Source organism: Rhinatrema bivittatum, chromosome 11 (genome assembly GCF_901001135.1).
Source record: "Rhinatrema bivittatum chromosome 11, aRhiBiv1.1, whole genome shotgun sequence".
NCBI classification, from domain to species: Eukaryota; Metazoa; Chordata; class Amphibia; order Gymnophiona; family Rhinatrematidae; genus Rhinatrema; species Rhinatrema bivittatum.
Window position 1 is genome coordinate 50,946,148 of NC_042625.1, and position 24,100 is coordinate 50,970,247.

The window sequence follows — 24,100 nt, forward strand, 5'->3', positions numbered from 1 at the left end:
ATGCGGCGACCAGAATTGTACACAGTATTCAAGGTGCGGTCTCACCATGGAGCGATACAGAGGCATTATGACATTTTCCGTTTTATTCATCATTCCTTTTCTAATAATTCCCAACATTCTGTTTGCTTTTTTGACTGCCGCAGCACACTGAACCGACGATTTCAATGTGTTATCCACTATGACACCTAGATCTCTTCTTGGGTTGTAGCACCTAATATGGAACCCAACATCGTGTAATTATAGCATGGGTTATTTTTCCCTATATGCATCACCTTGCACTTTTCCACATTAAATTTCATCTGCCATTTGGATGCCCAATTTTCCAGTCTCACAAGGTCTTCCTGCAATTTATCACAATCTGCTTGTGATTTAACTACTCTGCACAATTTTGTGTCATCTGCAAATTTGATTATCTCACTCGTCGTATTTCTTTCCAGATCATTTATAAATATATTGAACAGTAAGGTTCCTCTTCTTTATTTCTTTATTTCTTTATTTCCCTTTGTTGCAGAGGCGAACATAGGATCCCCAGGGGTCTCTGACCACGCGTTAATATGGGTGGATCTTAGCTGGGATGATAAGATACCTCAGGCTAGATGGTGGAAGTTCCCCTCTTACATGAGAGAGGATCAGGGATTTCAAACGTACCTTAAAGAGAAATGGAAACAATTTTGTGAGGCTAACCGGGAGCATGTAGATAACCCCGAACTTTTTTGGCAAACCAGTAAAGTAGTCCTGAGAGGTGAAATCATTTCTTTCTTGCGGCATAGGAACAAAACTCTGAATGCTGATATTCTTAGCTTAGACCAACAATTGAAAAAGGACAAGTTAGAGATGATTCAAAATTCTACTCCTACCACCAGATCTAGATATTACAAAACCTTGGGAACTCTACAAAGTCTCTTGCAGCAGAAGGCCATTAAATCCTTACACTTCAAAGAACACTCTTTCTTTCGTTTTGGAAACAAATCGGGGAAACTGCTGGCCAATTTAGTTAGGCTCCGCCATAGTAAATCTTATATAGAAAAACTGAGATCCCCCCAAGGGCTTTGGGCTACCAAAGGGGAAGATATAGCTGAAATCCTGCGCACTTTCTACAAGAACCTGTATACTGAGGATAGACAAGGAGGTTCTAAGGAGGAAGATCTGTTCTTCCGCAATATTCACCTACCCTCTCTCACAGAGCATCAGAAAGAGAGATTGAACGCTCCTATTCTCCCCCAGGAGGTTCTGTCGGTTATACAAAAAAGTAAGTCGGGTAAGGCTCCCGGCCCGGATGGGTTCTCCTACGATTACTACAAAATTTTAGGGGAGGTTATAACGAATCCGTTAACTGCTTTTTACCAAAATGCTTTACATGTTGATCATTTTCCTGAGGACTTTAACAAGGCCTACATAACGGTTCTCCCTAAGCCGGGCAAGGATCCGGGTCAACCAGCCTCCTATCGCCCAATCTCTCTGTTAAACTGCGACCTCCAAACTCTGGCTAATGTATTGGCGACTCGGATGAGCATGGTCCTGCCAGATTTAATTTCCCTCCACCAGGTGGGTTTTGTTAAAGGACGTGCAGCCAGCATGCATATTATCAAATTGCTCACAGCTATACAACATTGCCAAACCCATAAAATTCCAGCAATGGCTGTAAGTTTTGACTCAGAGAAGGCATTTGACAGAGTTTCCTGGGAATACCTTTTTTCCATTATGGACCGTTTCGGGTTTCAAGGCACTATTATGTCATACCTATCCCTTCTTTATTATCACCCCACATCCCACATTTTGGCTAATGGGCTCCTCTCTAAAGCCTTCACCCCACACAGAGGAGTTCGGCAGGGATGCCCCCTTTCCCCGTTGTTATACATATTGGCCATAGACCCTCTTCTCCGCACTATTTCTCTGGACGCTGGTATCCCCGGTTTGGAATTTTCAAACCAACCGTTTAAAATTGCAGCTTTTGCTGATGACATACTTATCTTCCTCACACAACCACAGGTGGCTCTTCCTCGGGTTCTGCTGCATCAGACTAATTATGGGAGTTTCTCTGGCCTCAAAATTAACACTGATAAGTCGGAAGCCCTAGAAATCTACGGAAACCTTCAACAAACTTGGGGTACTAATTTTCCACTCAAGTGGGCCTCTGGGCCCATCAAATATCTTGGGGTGCAGATTTCCAAAAATTTGGACACACTTCACCATCTAAATATATCCCCACTGCTCAAAAAAATGAAAACACGTCTCCAACAATGGGTCTCCCTACCTCTCTCTCTGACTGGCCGAATTCATCTGCTAAAAATGGTGGAATTACCTAAATGGTTATATGTTCTTCAAATGATGCCTATATGGCTCACGGGAGCTGAATTGCGCAGCATTAATGCACTTATTGGCACCTTTCTGTGGAGAGGTAAAAGAGCACGCTTGGCTCTTAAATACCTAATTTTGAAACCAGAAGAGGGGGGTCTCTCCTGTCCAGATTTCCGGCGTTATAATCTAGTCTGTATGCTACGTCATCTCAGAGACTGGTTGTTACGCACGGAATTCTACTCGCCTACTGCCTTCCTGCAGAGTAGTTTGCAGGGAGTTTCACCAGCTGCCTTAATGCAAATCCACACTAAATACTTGCCACTAGTAGGAAAGAGGTCCCTGGTAATTGACTCTGGTAGAAAAGCATGGTTTCATTTTTGTAAACTCATAGGCCTTTCGCACACTTTGACTCCTATTATACCCATATGTCACAATCCTATGTTCCCCCCAGGCATGTATCCTTCGGTCTTTCACACCTGGGCCTCAAAGGGAATGTTGTTAGTCTCCCAACTCTTTTACCCTGGGACTACCCAGCTACGTAGTTTTACAGAACTACAAGAACTATTTAATATCCCAAGGCAGGACTTTTATGCTTATCTACAGCTAAGACATTATGCACTGCATGACGACTTTCTTACCATTCAAGGCCCTCAAAGGAGACACGTGGAAACCATATTGGGGGTGCGACTGAAGTCCCGGGTTTCGTGTGCACTTTTCTCCAAGGTTTTACATACTCACCTGGCCCGGAATGCGCATACCGCTATCAGTCTAAGATGGTCAATGGTCCCATTGATGCCGGTAACCTCGGAAATGATAAAAACTTACCTGAAAGCTATTAAAGTAACTTCTGAAAATGTTATACTACGTGAACTCCAATTTAAGTTTATTTGGCAGATTTACTTTTCCACGGTGAGAGCGCATAAGGCCGGTATATGTGCATCTCCTCTCTGTTTAAAGTGTGAGATTGCCCCAGGTGATTTTTTCCATAACTTTTGGTCATGTCCTAAAATTCAAGAGTTCTGGGGTGCTATCCAAGCTCTATGTTCTCAGGTATGCAAATGTTCTATTCCACTATGTCCGTATATATGGTTGATAGGAGGGGACACCTTGGCCCGAGTGGTTGCCGACTCCGCACAAGCACTATTTATTGGTAAAGCGAGTCTGTTAGCTAAACAAACCATATTGGCAAAGTGGACAGTATCTGATACTCCCCATGTTACCCATTGGACCCAGAAAATGACTAAACTGGCCACGTTTGAACGACTAACGGCTAAATCCTCCACTATTAGACGTAGGGAGCGAACCACAGCTATATGGTCTGGATTCCTAGCTCATAATTCCTAGTAGCTCTGTCGGTAACTTTTGGGAGTATGGAGTGTATTGTACCTTTAAACGTGGTGGAGCTGGCCACATACCTGAGACCTAAAGAGTGGGTCTGATAAACTGGTCCCCCTAAGTACCTTATAATGGGTGTTAACGTTTTAAATTCTCGTATTATGATCCTAATTCCCTGCTGAGCTTTGATACTTGCCTCTCTAGTCTGTATCTCCTAATTCTGTACTTCTGGTGCGCTGATGTTTGTAATGCACTGCAGGGGGGGCGGGAGGGAGGAGAGGGGGGGGAGAAAATAGAAAATCACAAGAAAATAGAGAATCACAGGAGAAATCGACATGGAAAAGGAACAGAAGAAGCGGACGAGAGTACACTGCGTGGGTATTTGGGGCTTTGTGCATTCACTCCCCTGTGCCATTTTCTGGACAATTTAGATGACTTGGTTTTCATGGGTCCAGGGTCATTTGAAACCCCAGAGGCAGTTTTGGGAGGTTATCCTGTTCAATTTATATATTGTTTACTATGGATTTGGTACAATATGTTATATTTGCCTACCTGTGCGCTTTCTCTTCTGCTACCATGATAATGTACTTAATTGCTGTTCATAATGTCTCTATTGTAACTTTCGTTGCTTCACTTTCAATAAAAAGATGTAACATAAAAAAAAAAAAGGATTGGATAAGTTCTTGGAGGAGAAGTCCATTACCTGCTATTAAGTTCACTTAGAGAATAGCCACTGCCATTAGCAATGGTTACAAGGAATAGACTTAGTTTTTGGGTACTTGCCAGGTTCTTATGGCCTGGATTGGCCACTGTTGGAAACAGGATGCTGGGCTTGATGGACCCTTGTTCTGACCCAGTATGGCATTTTCTTATGTTCTTATGTTCTAATATTAATAACAAAGTTATAATTTTAATATATGTTCTGTATTTATTAATAAAGCAAAAACAAATAATTATTTGCCTTACCTGCTTAGTGACTTTTTTCTGCTGAATTTCATTGGCTAAATCTTCAATTAAAACACTCTCTCCCCCTCCACCAAACTCTCACTCCCCTGGATTTTCTCATACACACTCATGCTCTCACACTCACTGGCTCCCTCAACCCCAGGCAGGCTCCCAGTCACTCTCACACCACTCCCGCTCCATCCTCCAGGCAGGCACCAATTCATTCTCATGCAGGCACCCATGCATTCACACACACATACACCCCCATGCAGAGTCCCATTCATTCACATGCACACACTAAAGGCAGACCCCCCTCTCTTTTGCCAGCAACCTCAGAACCTCTCTCATTCCTCTGCTGCCACTGTCACTGCTGTCGCATGGCTATTGGGGAGGTGCCGATTGCTGCTACTGACACTGATGCCCATTCTGCTGCCTCCTCTGTGCAGGCCCCGTGGGCTTCCATTTTCTCCATGCTGATCTCGTACATTGTGAGATCCGCATAGAGAAAGTGCTATTCTTGCACATTCCCAAAGATTACATGTGCCAATCACTAAAAAGTAATTTATTTTGTTTTTTTACCTTTGCTGTCTGATCTTCATTTTCTAATTGGTTGGTCACAGGCTTTTTTTCCCCCACCTTTCCTTTATTTTTTTTTGCCAATTCCTTTTATATTGTCTTTTTTTCTGTTTCTTTTCTCTCCATCTTCTTCCCTCAAACACACAGGTTCTCATTCTCACATGCTCTTCTCTCTCTCATACACACACACAGGCTCTCACTGGCACATGCTCTCTCTCATACAATCATTCATACACACAGTCTGTCACTGGCACATTCTGTCTGACTCACACACACAGGCTCTCTCTCACTCCCACATGCTGTCTCTGCAAACATTCAAGTCCTCACTCTCACACACAATCTCTCAACTCATCTCATACACGCACACACACACACCCTCTACAGACCCTCAGCCTCTCTCTCACCTCTGGGACTCCTCTTCGCGGGTAGTCACAGGATGGGCTCTGCGGCAGCCCTGCTACCAGGTCTCTTCCTCTTCTCGGGCCGCTGCGACTTGGGATTCGCGGCTGCCCGTAAACGCAAGTGCTGCTCCTCTTCTGCACACGCCGATGCTTCACCTCCTTCCAGCCCACGTGGCTCCGGCAACGTTTAGTTCCGGGGCTGCACAGGCAGGAAGGAGGAGGAACATCAGCGCGTTTAAACGTGATCTTTTTCTTCGGGCCGTGGCCCTGCCTATCTGCCTGTCGCTGCGCCCGGGGGCATTACTAAAAAACTAGTTTTAAAGGCTCGGCGCAGCCGATTAAAAAAAAATTCCCGATAGTCCACGAAAGGCTGCATGTGTCAGCAAAAAATCTCGGTGTCACCTCTGACACGCATGTCATAGGTTAGCCATCACTGCCCTAGTACACATACCCCTGCAGGAAGTGCAGCTCCTCAGTATTCTTCCTTGAAAAGCATTGTGGATATATATGTGACTGACTGATTAACTTCATATTATGGTTAAACTTAACTAACTTGTTAGAACGTTTAAACTCGATTAAACTTGATTAACTTGAACTGATTGGTTGACTATAGCTGGAGACCGCCAGTGTACTCAACCGGAAAGCGTCGACACCGGGCAGGGTGGACGTCTTAGGTAAATAAAGACATGGCTTACCCGTAACTCATTGGCACAGTGCCTCAGGGCAGCCCAGGGTGGGATGCTGAGTCCATCTGTCTACACTAAGGAAAACGAAATTATCAGGTAAGTAATTTCTCCATTTCCTAGCGTGTAGCAGATGGACTCAGGACCAATGGGATGTATAAAAGCTACTCCCGAATCGGGTGGGAGGCTGCCCGGGGTCCACTTAGAATTGTCCTTGTAAATGCCGTGTCCTCCTGAGCCTGTACGTCCAGACGGTAGAATCTGGAGAAAGTGTGGATAGAGGACCACGTTGCCGCTCTGCAGATGTCCGCAGGTGACAGCATTCTAGTCTCTGCCCAGGACACCGCCTAGGCTCTGGTTGAATGGGCCTTGACTTGTAGAGGTGGTGGTTTTCCTGCTTCTACATAGGCCGCCTTAATGACTTCTTTGATCCAGCGGGCAATGGTTGTCCGCAAGGCCGCTTCCCCTTGCCTCTTTCCGCTGTGAAGGACAAAAAGGTGGTCTGTCTTTCGTACCGGTTCCGACCTTTCCAAATATCTGGCTAGGAGTCTGCCGATGTCGAGGTGACGTAGGCTACGGTCTTTTCCCGAGTTCTTCACGCCGTCCATCGTTGGTAGTGCGATGGTTTGATTGAGGTGGAAGTGTGAGACCACTTTAGGGAGGAAGGAGGGAACTGTGCGTAGTTGGATGAACCCCGGGGTGAATCTGAAGAACGGTTCACGGCAGGACAGTGCTTGTAGCTCCGAGATGCGGCGGGCCGAACACACGGCCAGCAAGAACACTGTCTTTAAGGTTAACAGACGGAGAGATAGGCCTCGGAGGGGTCTGAAGGCGGATCCCGCTAGGAACTCCAAGACGAGGTTGAGGTTCCACAGAGGTACCGTCCATCTTAGAGGTGGGCGAATGTGTTTGACTCCTTTCAGGAAGCGTGATACATCCGGGTACGAGGCTATGCTGTTGCCCTCGCTCCTGGAGCCATAGCATGACAATGCTGCTATCTGTACCTTGATGGAATTGAGGGACAGACACTGCTGTAGCCCATTCTGTAAGAATTCCAGGCTCATGGGAACTCTGGAGGGGCGTGGCTTGATGTTGTGGTCTTCGCACCAGGCCTTGAAGACTCTCCAAATCCTTATGTACGTTAGAGATGTGGAGAACTTGCGTGCTCGGAGGAGAGTATCTATTACTGCCTCCGAGTATCCGCTCTTCCTCAGTCGAGCCCTCTCAATGGCCAGACCGTAAGCGAGAATTGAGTCGGGTCCTCGTGAAGGATCGGGCCTTGTTGGAGCAGGTCTCTGTGCGGCGGCAGGGGTACTGGGTTCCCTGCCAGCAGTCTTCTCATGTCTGCGTACCAGGTCTTCTTGGCCAATCCGGGGCCACCAGGAGAACTAGTCCCCTGTGTCGCTGTATCTTGTGAATGATTGCGCCCAGCAAGGGCCACGGCGGGAAGGCGTATAGAAGGGTCCCCGGAGGCCAGGGCATCGATCCCCTGGGACTGCGGGTCCCGTCTGCAGCTGAAGTATCTGGGTACTTGAGCGTTGGATCTGCTTGCCAGAAGGTCCATGTTTGGGATCCCCCACCGATTCACTATCATTTGGAAGGCTGTGGATGACAGTTTCCATTCTCCTGGGTTTAGACTTTCTCTGCTGAGGAAGTCTGCCGCGATGTTGTCTTTCCCGGCAATGTGGACGGCCAAGATCTCCTGAAGATTTGCTTCCACCCACGCCATCAGGAGGTCTATTTCTAGGGACACCTGTTGGCTTCTGGTTCCGCCCTGTCGGTTGATGTAGGCCACCGTCGTGGCGTCGTCCGACATCAGTCAGACCACTTTGCCTCGAAGTCTGTGGGCAAACCGCAGACAGGCTAATCTGGCTGCCCGCGCTTCTAGGTGGTTGATGTTCCATCCCGCCTCTTCTGCGTTCCACTGCCCTTGGGTGGTCAGCTCTTCGCAGTGTGCTCCCCATCCGTGTAGGCTGGCATCTGTGGTGAGCAGGGTCCAGGTTGGGGAGGATAGGCTTGATCCCCGGCTCAGGTGGCTGTTCTGCAGCCACCACCGTAGCTGGGTCCAGACGCTGCCCGGGAGTGGAAGGCGTACGGTGTAGTTCTGGGACCGTGGACTCCACCGCGTTAGAAGTGAGCGCTGTAGAGGTCTCATTTGTGCTCGCGCCCATGGCACTACTTCCAGCGTGGACGCCATCAGTCCGAGGACTTGCAGGTAATCCCATGCTGTGGGACGAGGAACGCTCAGCAAGGTCTGAAGCCGGCCCCGCAGCTTTGACCTCCTCGCGGGGGTCAGGCTGACCTTGTCTTCCTTGGTGTCGAATTGGACGCCTAGGTATTCCAGTGACTGTGCGGGCTGTAGGGTGCTTTTGTTTATGTTGACTACCCATCCTAGGCTTTCCAGTAGTGCTATGACTCTGCTGGTTGCTTGATGGCTTTCCTCTGGTGACTTCGCCCTGATCAGCCAATCGTCCAGGTAGGGATGAACGAGGATTCCTTCCTTCCTGAGTGTTGCCGCCACTATTACTATTACCTTGGTGAACGTCCGGGGTGCTGTGGCTAACCCGAAGGGTAGTGCCCGGAACTGATAGTGACGATTCAGGACCTTGAAGTGTAGGAAGCGCTGGTGTTCCTGATGCATTGGGATGTGTAAGTAGGCCTCCGACAGATCCAGGGATGTGAGGAACTCTCCTGGTTGTATTGCCCGTATGACGGATCGTAAGGTTTCCATGTGGAAGCGGGGAACCCTTAGGTGGCGGTTGACCGACTTGAGGTCCAGGATGGGCCTGAATATGCCCTCTTTCTTGGGTACAATGAAGTAAATGGAGTAATGTCCAGTATTCATTTCCCGTATAGGCACTGGGGTTATGGCCTCGAGGGTCAGAAGCCTGTTCAGTGTAGCTTCCACTGCCGCCCTCTTGAGGGGGTCGTGGCAGGGAGATTCCACGAATTTGTCGGGGGAAGTTCGAATGAAGTCCAGGTAGTACCCCTCCCGGATGATGGCCAGGACCCATTTGTCCGTAGTTATCTCGACCCATATGCGGTAGAATAAGGCTAGTCTGCCCCTATAGCATCTTCCCTTGGATGGGTCGGCTGATTCTCATTGTGGGGTGCAGCCGGAGCCTGCACCCGCACTGGTTCCTCTCTTGGTGTGCTTGTTCCGAAAGGACTGGCTCCTGCTCGTAGGGTGGGGTGCTCGATAGTTGCTTTTGAAAGGGTTGAAGCGCTGTGAGCTTCTGCCTCTGGCGGATCTGTGGAAGGGACGCTGGTTTCTCTTCGTCTTGTCTTCCGGCAGGCGCGGTAATGGGGAGTCACCCCATTTGTTGGCCAGTTTCTCTAGTTCGCTGCCGAAGAGGAGGGATCCTTTGAAGGGCATCTTTGATAGACTCGTCTTGGAAGAGGCGTCTGCCGACCAATTTCGGAGCCAGAGCTGTCTTCTGGCTGCCACAGTGGACGAGACTCCTCTGGCTGTTGTACGCACTAGATCGGAAGCCGCGTCGGTGAGAAAGGACAGAGTTGATTCCATGTCCTCTCCCGGGGTGCTGTTTCCTGGCTTGAGATAGGCAGGCACGCGTCACCACGGTGCAGCAGGCCGCAATCTGAAGGGACAGAGCTGCAACCTCGAATGACTGCTTTAGCAAGGCTTCTAGGCGCCGGTCATGAGCGTCCTTGAGCGCCGCTCCTCTCTCCACTGGGATGGTAGTGCGCTTAGCGACCGCGCAGACCATGGCGTCCACGCTAGGGCACGCCAGGAGTTCTTTGGTCGCTGGGTCCAGGGAATACATGGCAGACAATGCTCGACCCCCTTTGAATGAGGACTCTGGAGCATTCCACTCTAGGTCAATTAGCTGTTGTGCCGCCTGTAAGAGAGGAAAATAGCGAGACGTCTGACGAAGGCCCTCCAGCAGGGGGTTCATTCTAGGTTCCCTTGAGGGCCCTTGGCCCAGGATAGCGAGTTCCGTTAGACATTGGGATACTAGGTCCGGGAGCTCATCCTTTGTGAAGAAGCGTCTCATGGTTCGGTGTGGCTCTGTCCCCGGGGGGAGTTCCCCTTCTTCCAGGGGCTCAATTTCCTCTTCAGAGTGGTCTGTGTCCTCGTAGGCGGAACTTCTGGACGGTGTGGACCTGTGCCTAGGCCTAGAGGGTCCTGGGGCATGAGGGTCCTCCGGAGGCGCCTGTGGCTGGACCTCCCGGGGTTCAGTTTGCATCCTGACAAAGGCGTGAATCCCCTTGAACAGCTCCACCCACGATATCGAAGCTGGGTCTAAGTTGAGGGGCGCTGGTTCTCTGGGAGTCCCCGAGTGCGGGGTGGACTCCCTGGGGCCTGCTAGGTCCGGGGTGCCCCCTGAAGAGCTAGCATTGGGCCCTGGCCTGGATCTCCCAGGGCCTCCTCCAATGTACGGACAGGGCGTCGGCCTCCTCGCTCTGTGCGGCTCTGACGTGGCATGCTTGGCAGAGGCCTTGCGCTTTTATGCCCGACTCTGGAGCTGCCATGACTGTGGCCGCGTGAGCTCTTGTGCGCTCCAGTGCGCCTCAGATATGCGCTGAGATGTGCGCCTAGCCGCAGATATGCGCCTTGTTCCGTGCGCGCAACTTATGCTCGTGAGGTATTATGTGCGCCTAAGTTTATGCGCACAAGGGACTTGTGCGCTCGAGTTGAACGGCGAGGCGGGTCAAGATGGCGACCTCCTCGGAGGGTCTCAACGTGGGTAGACCCTCGGGAACAGCCGGGGCCTAGCCCTGCTAGGGTGGATCAACCCAGCGGCACTGGCTCCGATCAGCAGCCTGTGCTCCTCTTCGATCCTCGGAGACTGTTTACATAGAAGATTTCTACCTTACCTTGTCTTCGGCGCTTCCCGGTTTCGTCCCGGGCGGTCTCCGGCTGCGGGGGGAGAGGGCAAATACCTTCATCGCCGCGCTCGAGGAATGCACCCGCTGCCTCTCAACCGTGCCCGAAATCAGGGGCTAAGTCCCTGCTGAGATTTGGCCACCGGACCGAGGCTCACCTCAGAGGGACCACGGAAATCACCTCAGGAATTTCAACTGGGGGAGGGACCCGAGGGTATCACCGCAGGAGAGCGGGGCTAGTCTTCAGGTAAACTTTTCTTCTTAAATTTGGGTTTTTCCTTGAATTTTGGTTCTAACGCTCAGAGAGCATGCAGATAGTCCCTAACTGCTTTGGAGACGGAAAATACTGAGGAGCTGCACTTCCTGCAGGGGTATATGTACTAGGGGCTGACGTCAGATTGAAATCTGATCTGTCTCCAACTACTAACAGGAGTACACTATACCCATTGGTCCTGAGTCCATCTGCTACACGCTAGGAAATAAAAGATACCAACCCCTCACACTTATTCCCCTCTCCGAGCACATCCCTGGCCCCCACACACTCACTCATTCCCATCTCCCCACCCCCCTCCGAGCACATCCCTGGCCCCCACACACTCACTCATTCCCCCCCTCCGAGCACATCCCTGGCTCCCACACACTCACTCATTCCCCCCTCCGAGCACATCCCTGACTCCCACACACTCACTCATTCCCCTCTCCCCACCCCCCTCCGAGCACATCCCTGGCCCCCACACACTCACTCATTCCCCTCTCCGAGCACATCCCTGGCCCCCCACACACTCACTCATTCCCCTCTCCGAGCACATCCCTGGCCCCCCACACACTCACTCATTCCCCTCTCCGAGCACATCCCTGGCCCCCCACACACTCACTCATTCCCCTCTCCGAGCACATCCCTGGCCCCCCACACACTCACTCATTCCCCTCCCCCCACCCCCCTCCGAGCACATCCCTGGCCCCCACACACTCACTCATTCCCCTCGCCCCACCCCCCTCCGAGCACATCCCTGGCCCCCACACACTCACTCATTCCCCTCTCCGAGCACATCCCTGGCCCCCCACACACTCACTCATTCCCCTCTCCGAGCACATCCCTGGCCCCCCACACACTCACTCATTCCCCTCTCCGAGCACATCCCTGGCCCCCCACACACTCACTCATTCCCCTCGCCCCACCCCCCTCCGAGCACATCCCTGGCCCCCACACACTCACTCATTCCCCTCGCCCCACCCCCCTCCGAGCACATCCCTGGCCCCCACACACTCACTCATTCCCCTCTCTGAGCACATCCCTGCCCCCCCCCCCACACTCACTCATTCCCATCTCCCCACCCCTCTCCGAGCACATCCCTGGCCCCCACACTCTCATTCATTCCCCTCTCTCCCCCCCCCCCCACACACACACACTCACTCCCCTCTCCCCCACCCCCCTCCCAGCACATCTCTGGCCCCCACACTCTCACTCATTCCCCTCTCCCCACCCCCTTCCAAGCACATCTCTGGCCCCCACACTCTCATTCATTCCCCTCTCCCCACCCCCCTCCAAGCACATCTCTGGCCCCCACACTCTCATTCATTCCCCTCTCCTCACCCCCCTCCAAGCACATCTCTGGCCCCCACACTCTCACTCATTCCCCTCTCCCCACCCCCCTCCCAGCACATCTCTGGCCCCCACACTCTCACTCATTCCCCTCTCCCCACCCCCTTCCAAGCACATCTCTGGCCCCCACTCTCTCATTCATTCCCCTCTCCCCACCCCCCTCCAAGCACATCTCTGGCCCCCACACTCTCATTCATTCCCCTCTCCTCACCCCCCTCCAAGCACATCTCTGGCCCCCCACACTCTCATTCCCCCCTCCCAACATACTAATTCCTCCCCTCCTGATACCTGGCTGTAGCTGCACAGTCTGAAGATTCCTTTGCTGTTGCCCTCCAATGCCGTGCTGCTGGCCTTCCCGTTCCAGGTCTGCCAACAAAAATGTGTTGCGAGGTATCCATCAACAAGGCTTGCAGCTCACTCTTTGAATCCTGCTCTGATTGGCTTACTGCTGCAATATAGGGATAGGGTGTGCCTGCTATGGACAGGCTTCATCGCAGCAGCAGCAGCAGCCAATCACTGTAACATCAGAGCACAAGTCCCGCCCAACAAGCCCAAAAAACCGCGACTGGCAGAAAAAATAGCCCAATTAAAAGCAACCCGCGAATCGGAAAAAAAAAACCGCGAATGACTAGGAAAAGAAGCCCAATCTCGCGGTAAATAAGCGAGGTTGGCAACACTTCCGGGAGAACGGAAATGAGTCGCTGCAGAGGGCGTTTCCAAGCTCCGCCAATGAGACGCGAGAGAAGGTTTACCCGCCCCTGCGACGTCGCTACTTTGCCCTGGGATCTCAGGGAGCGTGGAACCTGCCATCTACCCTAGCCGAAGATGCCCTTCCTAGACCTTGAGACCAACCTTCCGTCCCAGCAGATCCCCGAGGGCTTCGCGAAGAAGCTGTGCAAGGCTGCAGCCTCGATCTTAGGGAAGCCCGAGGAGGTGAGTCAGCCGCTGCAGCTCAGTTGTAGAGGGCCCGATGTAATAAGGTGAGTTTGGCAAAGTGCCAGGTTAATCCGCAGTTGTGTACACATTTTATAGGCAGACTACTGCCATTGCAGCACCGAGTTTTGTGTACAACAATATGCATTTAACTTAGTGCCCTAGCAAGCCCCCTCCCTGCACTACAGACTTTGACATTATTCTGAGTAATTTTACTCCAGCTCTGTCCAGGAATTACATTTCTAGCATTAAGAAAAAATGTAGGAAGCCTCTGCAACTCTATGCATCGGTAAGTAATAGCCGATGCCTTCATTAATATGGCATTTAACTGGAGTCATGCTAAGTTGTGCACAGATCGGGGCCAGAGAAAACGTATGTGTACTGCTTCCCACTCCCTGCTAATCCACGCCAAGAACTGGGGTGGGGTGCCATTTGCCTTAGATCTGCTCCTGGAGAGCCCCTTTCCGGGCACATGCTAGCACAGACTGATAAAAGATGTGGTAGAACATACTTTTAGTACATTAGTGCGTATGTTTTAATAAATAAATAGGCTGTATCACAGGGAAGGGAGAGTGATCCTGAGAGGGAGAAGTGAAGACTTTTTACTTCTGTTGCTCCTTGTTATGTATATCTTCTTCCTCTGTCTGTGGCAGAGAGTGAATGTGACTGTGAAGAGTGATCTGACCATGGTGATTGGAGGCTCCACAGAACCCTGTGCGCAACTGCTCGTATCCTCTATTGGTGTGGTAGGAACAGCGGAGCAGAACAAGGGCCACAGTGCCAGATTCTTTGAGTTGCTGAGTCCCGAGCTGAACCTCGGCTATGACAGGTCAGTGGTGGTACAAACAGTAGGGATGTGAATCGTTTTAGGACGATTAAAATTATCGTCTGATAATTTTAATATCGTCTTAAACCGTTATGGAACACAATACAATAGAGATTCTAACGATTTATCGTTATAAATCGTTAGAATCGTGAGCCGGCACACTAAAACCCCCTAAAACCCACCCCCGACCCTTTAAATTAAATCCCCCCCCCTCCCGAACCCCCCCCCCCAAATGACTTAAATAACCTGGGGGTCCAGCGGCGGTCCGGAACGGCAGCGGTCCGGAACGGGCTCCTGCTACTGAATCTTGTTGTCTTCAGCCGGCGCCATTTTCCAAAATGGCGCCGAAAAATGGCGGCGGCCATAGACGAACACGATTGGACGGCAGGAGGTCCTTCCGGACCCCCGCTGGACTTTTGGCAAGTCTTGTGGGGGTCAGGAGGCCCCCCCCAAGCTGGCCAAAAGTTCCTGGAGGTCCAGCGGGGGTCAGGGAGCGATTTCCCGCCGCGAATCGTTTTCCGTACGGAAAATGGCGCCGGCAGGAGATCGACTGCAGGAGGTCGTTCAGCGAGGGTTCCGGCGCCTCGCTGAACGACCTCCTGCAGTCGATCTCCTGCCGGCGCCATTTTCCGTACGGAAAATGATTCGCGGCGGGAAATCGCTCCCTGACCCCCGCTGGACCTCCAGGAACTTTTGGCCAGCTTGGGGGGGGCCTCCTGACCCCCACAAGACTTGCCAAAAGTCCAGCGGGGGTCCGGAAGGACCTCCTGCCGTCCAATCGTGTTCGTCTATGGCCGCCGCCATTTTTCGGCGCCATTTTGGAAAATGGCGCCGGCTGAAGACAACAAGATTCAGTAGCAGGAGCCCGTTCCGGACCGCCGCTGGACCCCCAGGTTATTTAAGTCATTGGGGGTGGGGGATTTAATTTAAAGGGTCGGGGGTGGGTTTTAGGGGGTTTTAATGTGCCGGTTTTGCGATTTTACGATTTTTCACGATATTTTACCCCCCCCAAACGGCAACAATACGATTCCCTCCCCCTCCCAGCCGAAATCGATCGTTATGACGATCGAGGACACGATTCACATCTAACAAACAGTGTATAATGCTGCTTAACTCATTAACAAGCAGAGACTAATGCTACACTGCTTAAGAATTCATTAATGACAACAGTGGCAAGGGTAACCAGTTTTACTTTTAAAATATCCAGGAGCACCAATAAAGCATAAAAAGGGGCTGAAATTGGGGATGGGGTCCAGTGTTTCATTAACAAAGCAGCGCTTCATTTATACAAAAGCTGTACTCAAGAGTGCGAGTCTAGCACTACATGTGAAACTGCTGTGCACTACGGCATGAGAAGGGAGGCAGTAAACAAGTTCGGTAATAAATCTTTTAAGAAACAGAGATCATGGTCAGTGCTTATTCCCCTTAGCCACCAGTTAAGGCTCCTGGAGGAGGACATCAGAATATCTGAAAGCACTTGGACTTTCCAGTGAAAAGTCCTTGCTATCCCCAGGAAGGAGATCTGTGCCCCCCCCAAAAAAAAATGTTGCATGCATTGGAGGCTAAACCCATGGTAACTTTTGTTCCATACCTTGGGATCTTTAGTAATGGAACAGGTAACACTAGATGAGAGGGACCTGGCACTATGCCAAAAGGACTTGACATTACCAAGCTGTTCTTCCAAAACAGAATGAAACTAAGTTCTCTCTTCTCTCACTGAAGGATTGTCATTCGCTATTACCCTCTGGAGCCCTGGCAGATTGGAAAGAATGGAACTGTTCAGACATAATCTTCAGAAGGGACCAGTCAGCACAGCTGTGGAGAAGAGCTCACCCGCACCAAGAATAGTTTTGTAGATCCCAGCTTGAGTCTAAATCTCTGGTGCTTCCTACAAAGTGTCAAAACTGAGGCTCATGCACTGTACTAGGCAGGGAGTACTAGAGGCTGAATGGTGGCCGTGGCCAATGGTTGATCATCCTGGGCTTTGGGAGGCCTTGCTTGGATTTCTCTCTCTTAGAAGCACAGGATGATCGTCATAGCAGTGCCACCTCCCTTGACTGGGCTGTTCAGTGTGCACCTGCTCTTTCCTAATTCATTCAAAAAGCAATACAAGTAGGAAATGATGGTATGGGGAGGTAAGTCTCTGGTATAATGGAAGCCAACTATTGAGGAATATCTGTTTCTTTTCTTTTTTTTTTTTTACTAGTTATTGCTGGTGCAGGTTGTCGGTAACTTACTTGAATTCTCATGGTCGTTTCTTAGTGCTGAAGGCTGTCATGGTGTGCTTCTTTCCCCATGACACCTTCATTCGGAGGCTGCACGATAAAGGAATGATTTTGATAGGACCAGTGCCGTGACAATCTCCTGAATCTCATTCCTTTTTATGTGATGTCCTGCTGAATGCAAAAGATGAGCACAGGCCCAAAACACAATAGACCCAAGAAATCTCCCCCCCCCCCCCCCCCCCAAAAAAAAAACTAAACAACTCTTCCTTCTGTTCTCTAATTTCCTGCTTATACACTGTGTTCCGTATGTTAGGAAAATGAGATGCATGTCAGCTCCCTGCAAGCCTTGCGTATTTTGCCTTACATCTTTAGAACACAGAATAAAGTTGAGATAATGCAGACATGGCTGCCAAAAATGACTGTTTATTTGTAATGCTGGCTTTGAAGATTTTGCTTCTTTTGAATGTAAAACATCTTTTATCTTCTCTGTCGCTCCTGACACAGCCTCCCTCCCGTGAAACACAGTCTGTGTCGGGAGCTGAATTTGCATTTGTAATCAGCATGCAGTTCAGGTCCAAGTTGACTGCTCCCTTGAATCTTTGAAGTTCTCCTCAAAATAACAATTTACATTTTACAATACAACACTTTTGTTCATTTGAGATATTAAACAAAACATTGGGTATTTCGTTTTGATGTCTCTCTCTTTCAGCCCTTTCCCTATTCCTGGTTCTAAAGGGTGATAGGTAGGACTGAGAAAAGAAAGGATGCCAGGATCTGATTTCCACTCAGGAGCACCCCAGGGTTCTCACACTGCAGTTACCAGCTTCTTGCAGTGGCTCATGGGTAGATGTGTGGCAACAATTAGAAAATTCTCCAGCAAAGCTTTTTGAAAATTTGAGGGACTTTATGGCAGTGGTTCTCAACCGCTATGTCGCCAAGCATATACAGGCGTATTGCCACACTGCTTTGTCCCCTGCTGGCCCAGCTGCTCCCCGTGCTTCAGCGAGAGCGTGAATTCTTCCTCCTCCTGGATGGACAGCGGCAGGAGAGCTGGAAGCAGCACTCAGTCAGTGGCACTAGCAGCATAGTCTCTTCTTCTCAGAGCCCAGAACAGGAAGTGGTGTTCAGCGGCTGCACACACGGGAAGAAGAGACCATGCAGCATCAGCCCAAAGAAGATCTGTGTGGCCCAGAACAAAAAGAGGAGCCTCAAGACCGTGAGGGTGGGAAGAGAAGAGGCTGCTGCTGCCGCCAGTTCTTCGGGTGGGGGAGAGAGTGAGCGTGTGTGTGAGCATGTATGTAAGTGTGCAATTGAGAGCCTGTGTGGTGTGATGGAGCATGTGTGTAACTGTGAGAGCCTGTGTATCTGTGTGTGATTTGAGATCCTGGGTCTGAGAGATACAGAGTGTACATAAGTGTGTGATTAAGAGCCTGTATGTGTGAGACAGCATGTCTATATTATTTATTTATTGTTTGTTTGTTTTTATTATACCGGCATTCAAGACTTGTCACATCATGTCAGTTTACATTTAACAGGGTGTGATTATATACATATAACTAAAACATTCTAACAAGTGCATGGTAAGAAAATTGTAGTTACAATAAAACAGGGAAGTGTACAACTGGGAGAAGAATGAGGGTTGTGAAAAGATCTTTTCTATATGTGTGTGACATAGAGGAGAAAGTTGCAAACCCCCCCCCCACCCCCACCCCCCTGCTGCTAAATCACAACAATCTCAGGGCACCTGGAAATCAAATGTTCCCACATATGGGAAACAGAGCATTTTTTATCCTTATTTTTAATTAAAGACCCAATAATTCAAAAGCTGTTTTGAAATATTTTATTGGTGTCTGGACATTTTTTATGAGTTTAGTTATTGGATGTTCCATTCAGCAGATGTTTTGAAAAGATCTGTTTTTTATTACTGCTATTGATTTTATATTTCTTGATTTGTTTTATGAGGACTGGTGATGTTTCTCTCTTTTGTTTGTCACATTGCATACAGTCCCTCTGGCTTGTTGTGGTTTCCAGTTCAGTTTGTCTGCATGTTTTTATTTATACTTTATGGTTTCTTTATTCGATGTTAGTTGAGGGAGTCTGCTGGCTATTGTGTAACTTCAGTGTAGGGCTCTCTAGCAGCCTGGCTTGTTCTGTTTTCCTAATAGGAGGAGTATTGATGTTTTAGGGCCTAGTGTAATATTTTCAGTGTTGCCTTTTATTAAGTAACATAGTTACTGTTTGAGTGCTGGAAGTTGGTGCTGTTCTGCTAGGGGAGGTTTACTATTTATGTAATTTCCCTTGTCATTCTTAAAATAAAAGCAATATTGGGCCTTTTTTTTTTTTTTTAATTTCCGCTGTAAATTGTAAAGAGCAGCTTGTCACATGTGAAAGTTGTCCATCAGGTGTGTCACGATGAGAAAAAGGTTGAGAACCATTGCTTTAGGGGTAATCGTATAATATTATTTAATAGTGCAGAAGTCATTTTTTAATAAAAGTATTTTAAAATATTTTCCCTAAAAGTTTTCAAACTTTGGTCTGAATGGTTTTTTCTTCATTTCAATTCTGTCTTGTCTGCTTTTTTTTTTTTAACCCTCTTTCTTTCGCTGTCTGCTTCTTCTTTCCTCAGCTGCGTCAGATTTTTCCAGCCATCTTACTTCTGTTCACTCACTCTGCTTTTCTCTTCTCAACTTTACCTCCCTTTCTTTTATTCATTCTTTCACCATCTTTTCCCTTCAGCTTTTTCACTTTCAGCTAGTGTCTCCTTTCATAATTCCTTATCTCTCCTTCGTACTCTCCTTAAATCAAGCCACCCTTCCCCCCTAGTTTCTGTTTTCCAGTGCTGCTGCAGCTGGCTCCTGCCCGCCCCTGCATGGCATTAGTCGCTGTGAGTCAGTATATTGGTGAAAAAGGGGCACCTTCAGCAGAGGATTGAAATAGCTGCATGTAGCTGGGGAGACAAGGAGGCAATGGTCAAGGGTTGGCAGTGCCGGAAGAGGCAGGGCTAGGAAGACAGCAACTGGAGATGTGCAGAAGCTGGGAAAGAGCAGATGTGAAGGAGCGCAGCAAAAGAAAAAGGAACAGTATGAAATAGTTTAGTAGGAGGGTAGCAGTAGCCAATACTAGGAACAGTGGAGGGGACTTAACTGGTTTCATAAGCGTGGCTGTGAAATTGTGGCAGCCTGGGCAGTGGGCAGCTGGTTCTTCCTTCTCATGGGTTTCTTGATTTCAATAATCTTTCTATAGTTAAATTCCTCTTATGTGGCTAGTGCATGTAAGCCTCATGGAGCAGGGTCTGTCTCTTATATGGGTTTGAACAGTGCTGGGTAAGTCTTGTAGTGCTATAGAAATGATTAAGAGTGATTTATTCAGCCTAGTATGCTCATATTTGTCCAAGTCTCCCAAAAGCAGCGAGGTGGAGCTGGGTCTGCACCTGTAATCTCCAGTTTATGGCACTACCCATGGAAAAGGAGTGCGGCAAGACTTTTTTTTTCAGTCATGATTTTTAAGAATATAAGCTCACTTTACAACTGATACTGTGAATGCTTTTGCTAAATCTGACACCATAACTTTTACTAGTCATAATCAAAGGACCCCTTATATATATTTTTAAATAGACTTAATATAGTGAGAACTTAGTAAGGTATCATTTTAATACAATCAATAATACATCTGCCTCATTAACCACTTAGCTCATTAACTTTACATACCATTAAATAGATAAAATAAAAAACACAAAAGCTCCCAATCATATTACACACACACATACACTAACTCTACAAAACATTTAATCAATTAATATGCCCAAATGACAAAACTCAACCAATGACCATATGCAAACACCACCTCTTCCTCTGCGTGGCTGCTTTGGATCGGTGGGTGTTGGGGTAAGGAGGAAGTAGAGCGAGCACCACCTCGCTCTCCATGTGCCTGCTCCACATGACTGGGTTGTCAAGGTGGGGGTTGGGGGCATTCTCACTTGCTCCACACCTTGTGAAGGGGGTACCACTTTGGGAGGGGCAGCATCAGTCTTCCCCCTCTTCTAGCAGGAGGGTGTCTCACCAGCAAAGGCTATCTCCTCTGGGTGGGATGGCCAAGGTTCTAGTCTTCATCTTCTACTTGTCTGGGGTTTTTCCTCCCCTTGTGTTTAGGGTGACTCCTGTCTCCACTATGAAGAGGGCTGGCCTCGCTTGTGGCATGAGCAACCTGGAAGCCAACCCTCCTAGAAGATTTGCTTGTTTTGGGGATATGTACTCCTTTTGCTCTTCCAGGGGTAGTCCTGGATTTGGTTGGGCAAGTTTGGTGCTAGGTGGTGGTCTTCCTTGCCCGCCTCCCCCCTTCACCTCCTGTCCAGCTGGAGGCGTGCCTTGGATCAACCAGGCCTTTTTCCACCATCGCTCCTGTCTTCCCCGCTGTGATGGCAGTAGCTGACTGTGCCGCTGGGGTTGGATTGGCCCTTATTTCTAGGGTAGGACTGTGAAGCCAAGGCTCCCACTTTGATCATTAGCTTTGCGATGAGGGGAGAGTGCTGAAAACCCCTTTGTCATTGATGACTTGTTCTGCCATCCCATGTTTTTGGCTTTAAAAGAGAGGTCTGGAAGAAAAAGGGGCAGGGGATTCCTAAAAAGAGAGAAGGCATTTAGAGCCCATGATAAGAGGGGGAATTCAAGGGGGTGAAATTAAACTTCAAAGAAGGGGGGTCCTCTTTTTTTGAGGGTTAATAGGATAACATGAAAAGAGGGGAAAAAGGAGGATGTGAGAAGGAGCAGGGAAGGGGGAAAAAAGAAAAGGCTTAATAAATTAAACAGCAGATTGCCTGTATGGAAGGGGAAGAAAATAAAGGCAATCTAAAGTGGGATGAGCAGTACAGGGAGAAAACCAAGTAAAATCGTGAGGGTAAAACAAATAACCAGTTTAACAGAGGTTCTATAGCAAAGGGGGTGTTTATCTGAACAAAAGGTGAGAGACACAGAGTCTAGTGGGGTGGGGCACACCATTAACTTACTGTATATTTCGCTCCATAAGATGCACCTAGGATTCAGAGAGGGAAAATAAAAAAAAATGGTATGCTAAACCGGCTCTGTTCCCGGGGGGGTTTCTGTGCGTCTTATGGAGCAAATTGGGGGTAATCCAAAAATGTATTTATTTATTAACTTTTTTATACTGACATTCGAGGGCACATCATGCCGGTTTACAATATAACTGAAAAAAGACGGAAAATACAAAAAACAGGGAAGGGGGAGGGAAGCAGAAGTGAAGAGAGGAGAGAAGGAGTGCTGAAAGGAAGAAAGAAAAAAATAGGAACAGTACCTGGGAGGGGAGGTACAGGCAGGGATAAACCTTATTATAGGCACAATATAGGACCAGATTAAAATGTACAAAAAATTAAGCTTTGCAGACTATACACTCTGGGGGAACTGGGATGTCGCAAACAAAAAAATTATACAGACAGTTTGGGCAAACTGTGCACAGTAATTAAGACAGAGGGGAAAAGGGGAGCAAATCCTGCACTTAAACAATACACAGTTATGGGAGATGTGCAGAATAGAGTAAAAGTCCACACAAGGATTTCAATAGGATATTCAAAATGATTTAAAGTGTGGAGTTGCCATCACCAAGTAAATCATTTTGAATATCCTATTGAAATCCTTGTGTGGACTTTTACTCTATTCTGCACATCTCCCATAACTGCAAATTATGGGTATACATAAAAGTGTTTTGTCCCAGTTTCGTTTTTGGGTCTGGGGAGGGCCATTTTGGTCCACTCCCCAGATCAGAAAATGTTTATCGTTCTTTCGTGGAGGAAAAAAAACCCACCCCAACCTTTAAATGTACTTAACTACAACCCCCCCCCCCTCCCCCAAAGACTTGCCAAAAGTCCCTGGTGGTCCAAGGGGGGTCCCGGCAGCGATCTCCAGCTCTTGGGCCGCCGGCGGCCCTTTGTCCTTACTATCAGGCCGATACAGTAAAGCGCGGCCACCCCGCTTCTAACCCGCTTTGTACCCACAATTTGGCCGCGTAAGTCCAACCCGCGATTCACTATCCCTTTTAACCCATCCTTTCCGCTTCTTGAAATCAATGGGTAACCCTTTCCGCCCGCGACATGTATATGAGATGTAAACGATTGGATTAGCTATTTCCTCCCATACAGTAACGTGCGCCCCGATTATCGCCTTTTTAACCTGCAGGTTTGCCGCGTGTTTAACCTGCTAATTTACCGCCTACCCTTAGCCCTGCGTTAGTGTGCAGCGTCAAGCAAGCCCCAGCAGAGAGACACGAAATTTCACGGGCAAACTTTCCTGTGAGGCTTCAGCAGCCCGGGGCGGATTGGGCGCTCCCCATGCGAGGCGCGGCTTCCAGCAGCCCTCGCCGGCGAAGGTGCATGAGCGCACGCCGTGACCCGAGCGCCCGGCTGGATGCCAAGGTCCAGGCATGCGCTCATGGCAGCGAAGGTGCATGAACGCACGCCGTGACCCGAGAGCCCGGCCAAGGTCATGGCGTGCGCTCATGCACATACAGGCGGGCGTTTGTGCACATTTGCCGGCGGGGGTTGCTGGAAGCCGCGCCTCGCATGGGGAGCGCCCGATCCGCCCCGGGCTGCTGCTGAAGCCGCTCGGGAGGAGGGGAGAGAGGACTGGGGCTGCTCCGGAGCTGCCAGCGCGCCCGCACGGGAGACCGGCACCCATGGATGCGGCCAGGGCAGATGAGCGGGGGCTGGGGGAAAGTTTGCCCGATCCTGGCTCCTCTAAAGGACTTGTTCTGGGGGGGGGGGGGGTGAAGGGGTCAGGCAGTGAAGCAATCATTTGCACAGGACAACAAAACAAACTACACCAGCCCTTCTCCTGTATCCACTTCCTGGTACCTGTCATTTCAAATGTCATTTGAAATGACAGGTACCAGAGCACCCAGGATACTGTATAGCGCTCTATACAGTAAAATGGATTGCGCTTCATGGATGCGGCTTGCATTTGCATGCCATTTATATTCTGTATCAAGCGGTATGTGATACGGACTGTGCGTGCGGCAAACGAGGGTGCGCCTGGCACTACCGCACTCTCTTCCGCATCCTTACTGTATCGGCCTGTATGTGACAGGGGCTACCGGTGCCATTGGTCGGCCCCTGTCACATCGTAAGAGCAATGGATGGCCCAATGCATGTGACAGGGGCCGACCAATGGCACTGGTAGCACCTGTCACATACGGTAGTAAGGGCTGAGGCGCCATTTTGATTACTGGCAGGAGATTTTTTCCAGGGACCCTTGGCAAGTCGTGGGGTTTCAGGAGGGTGGGGGGTTGTAGTTTGTTTTTTTTTTTTAAATATATATTCGCTCCATAAGACGCACAGACATTTTCCCCCCACTTTTTGGGGGGGGGGGGAATGCGTCTTATGGAGCGAAAAATACGGTAATATCTACCGATTCCTCGTCCCC

The 24,100-nt window shown here is 49.3% G+C and overlaps 1 protein-coding gene across 1 annotated transcript; it reads left to right on the forward strand.

The window, feature by feature from the left end:
• Positions 1-13,427: 13,427 nt before the first annotated feature.
• Positions 13,428-17,355, forward strand: DDT (D-dopachrome tautomerase). The gene is made up of 3 exons (XM_029571603.1): positions 13,428-13,622; positions 14,276-14,451; positions 16,171-17,355. The coding sequence occupies exons 1-3, from the start codon at positions 13,515-13,517 to the stop codon at positions 16,235-16,237; spliced, it is 351 nt and encodes a 116-aa protein (XP_029427463.1). The 5' UTR covers positions 13,428-13,514; the 3' UTR covers positions 16,238-17,355.
• Positions 17,356-24,100: the final 6,745 nt, after the last annotated feature.

Excerpts from the sequence above, each read along its gene's own strand:
- DDT (XM_029571603.1), top strand. The coding sequence starts at position 13,515 with ATGCCCTTCCTAGACCTTGAGACCAACCTTCCGTCCCAGCAGATCCCC. Across the intron at positions 13,623-14,275 it reads TCTTAGGGAAGCCCGAGGAG|AGAGTGAATGTGACTGTGAA; the intron begins GTGAGTCAGCCG and ends TGTCTGTGGCAG. Across the intron at positions 14,452-16,170 it reads CTGAACCTCGGCTATGACAG|GATTGTCATTCGCTATTACC; the intron begins GTCAGTGGTGGT and ends CTCTCACTGAAG.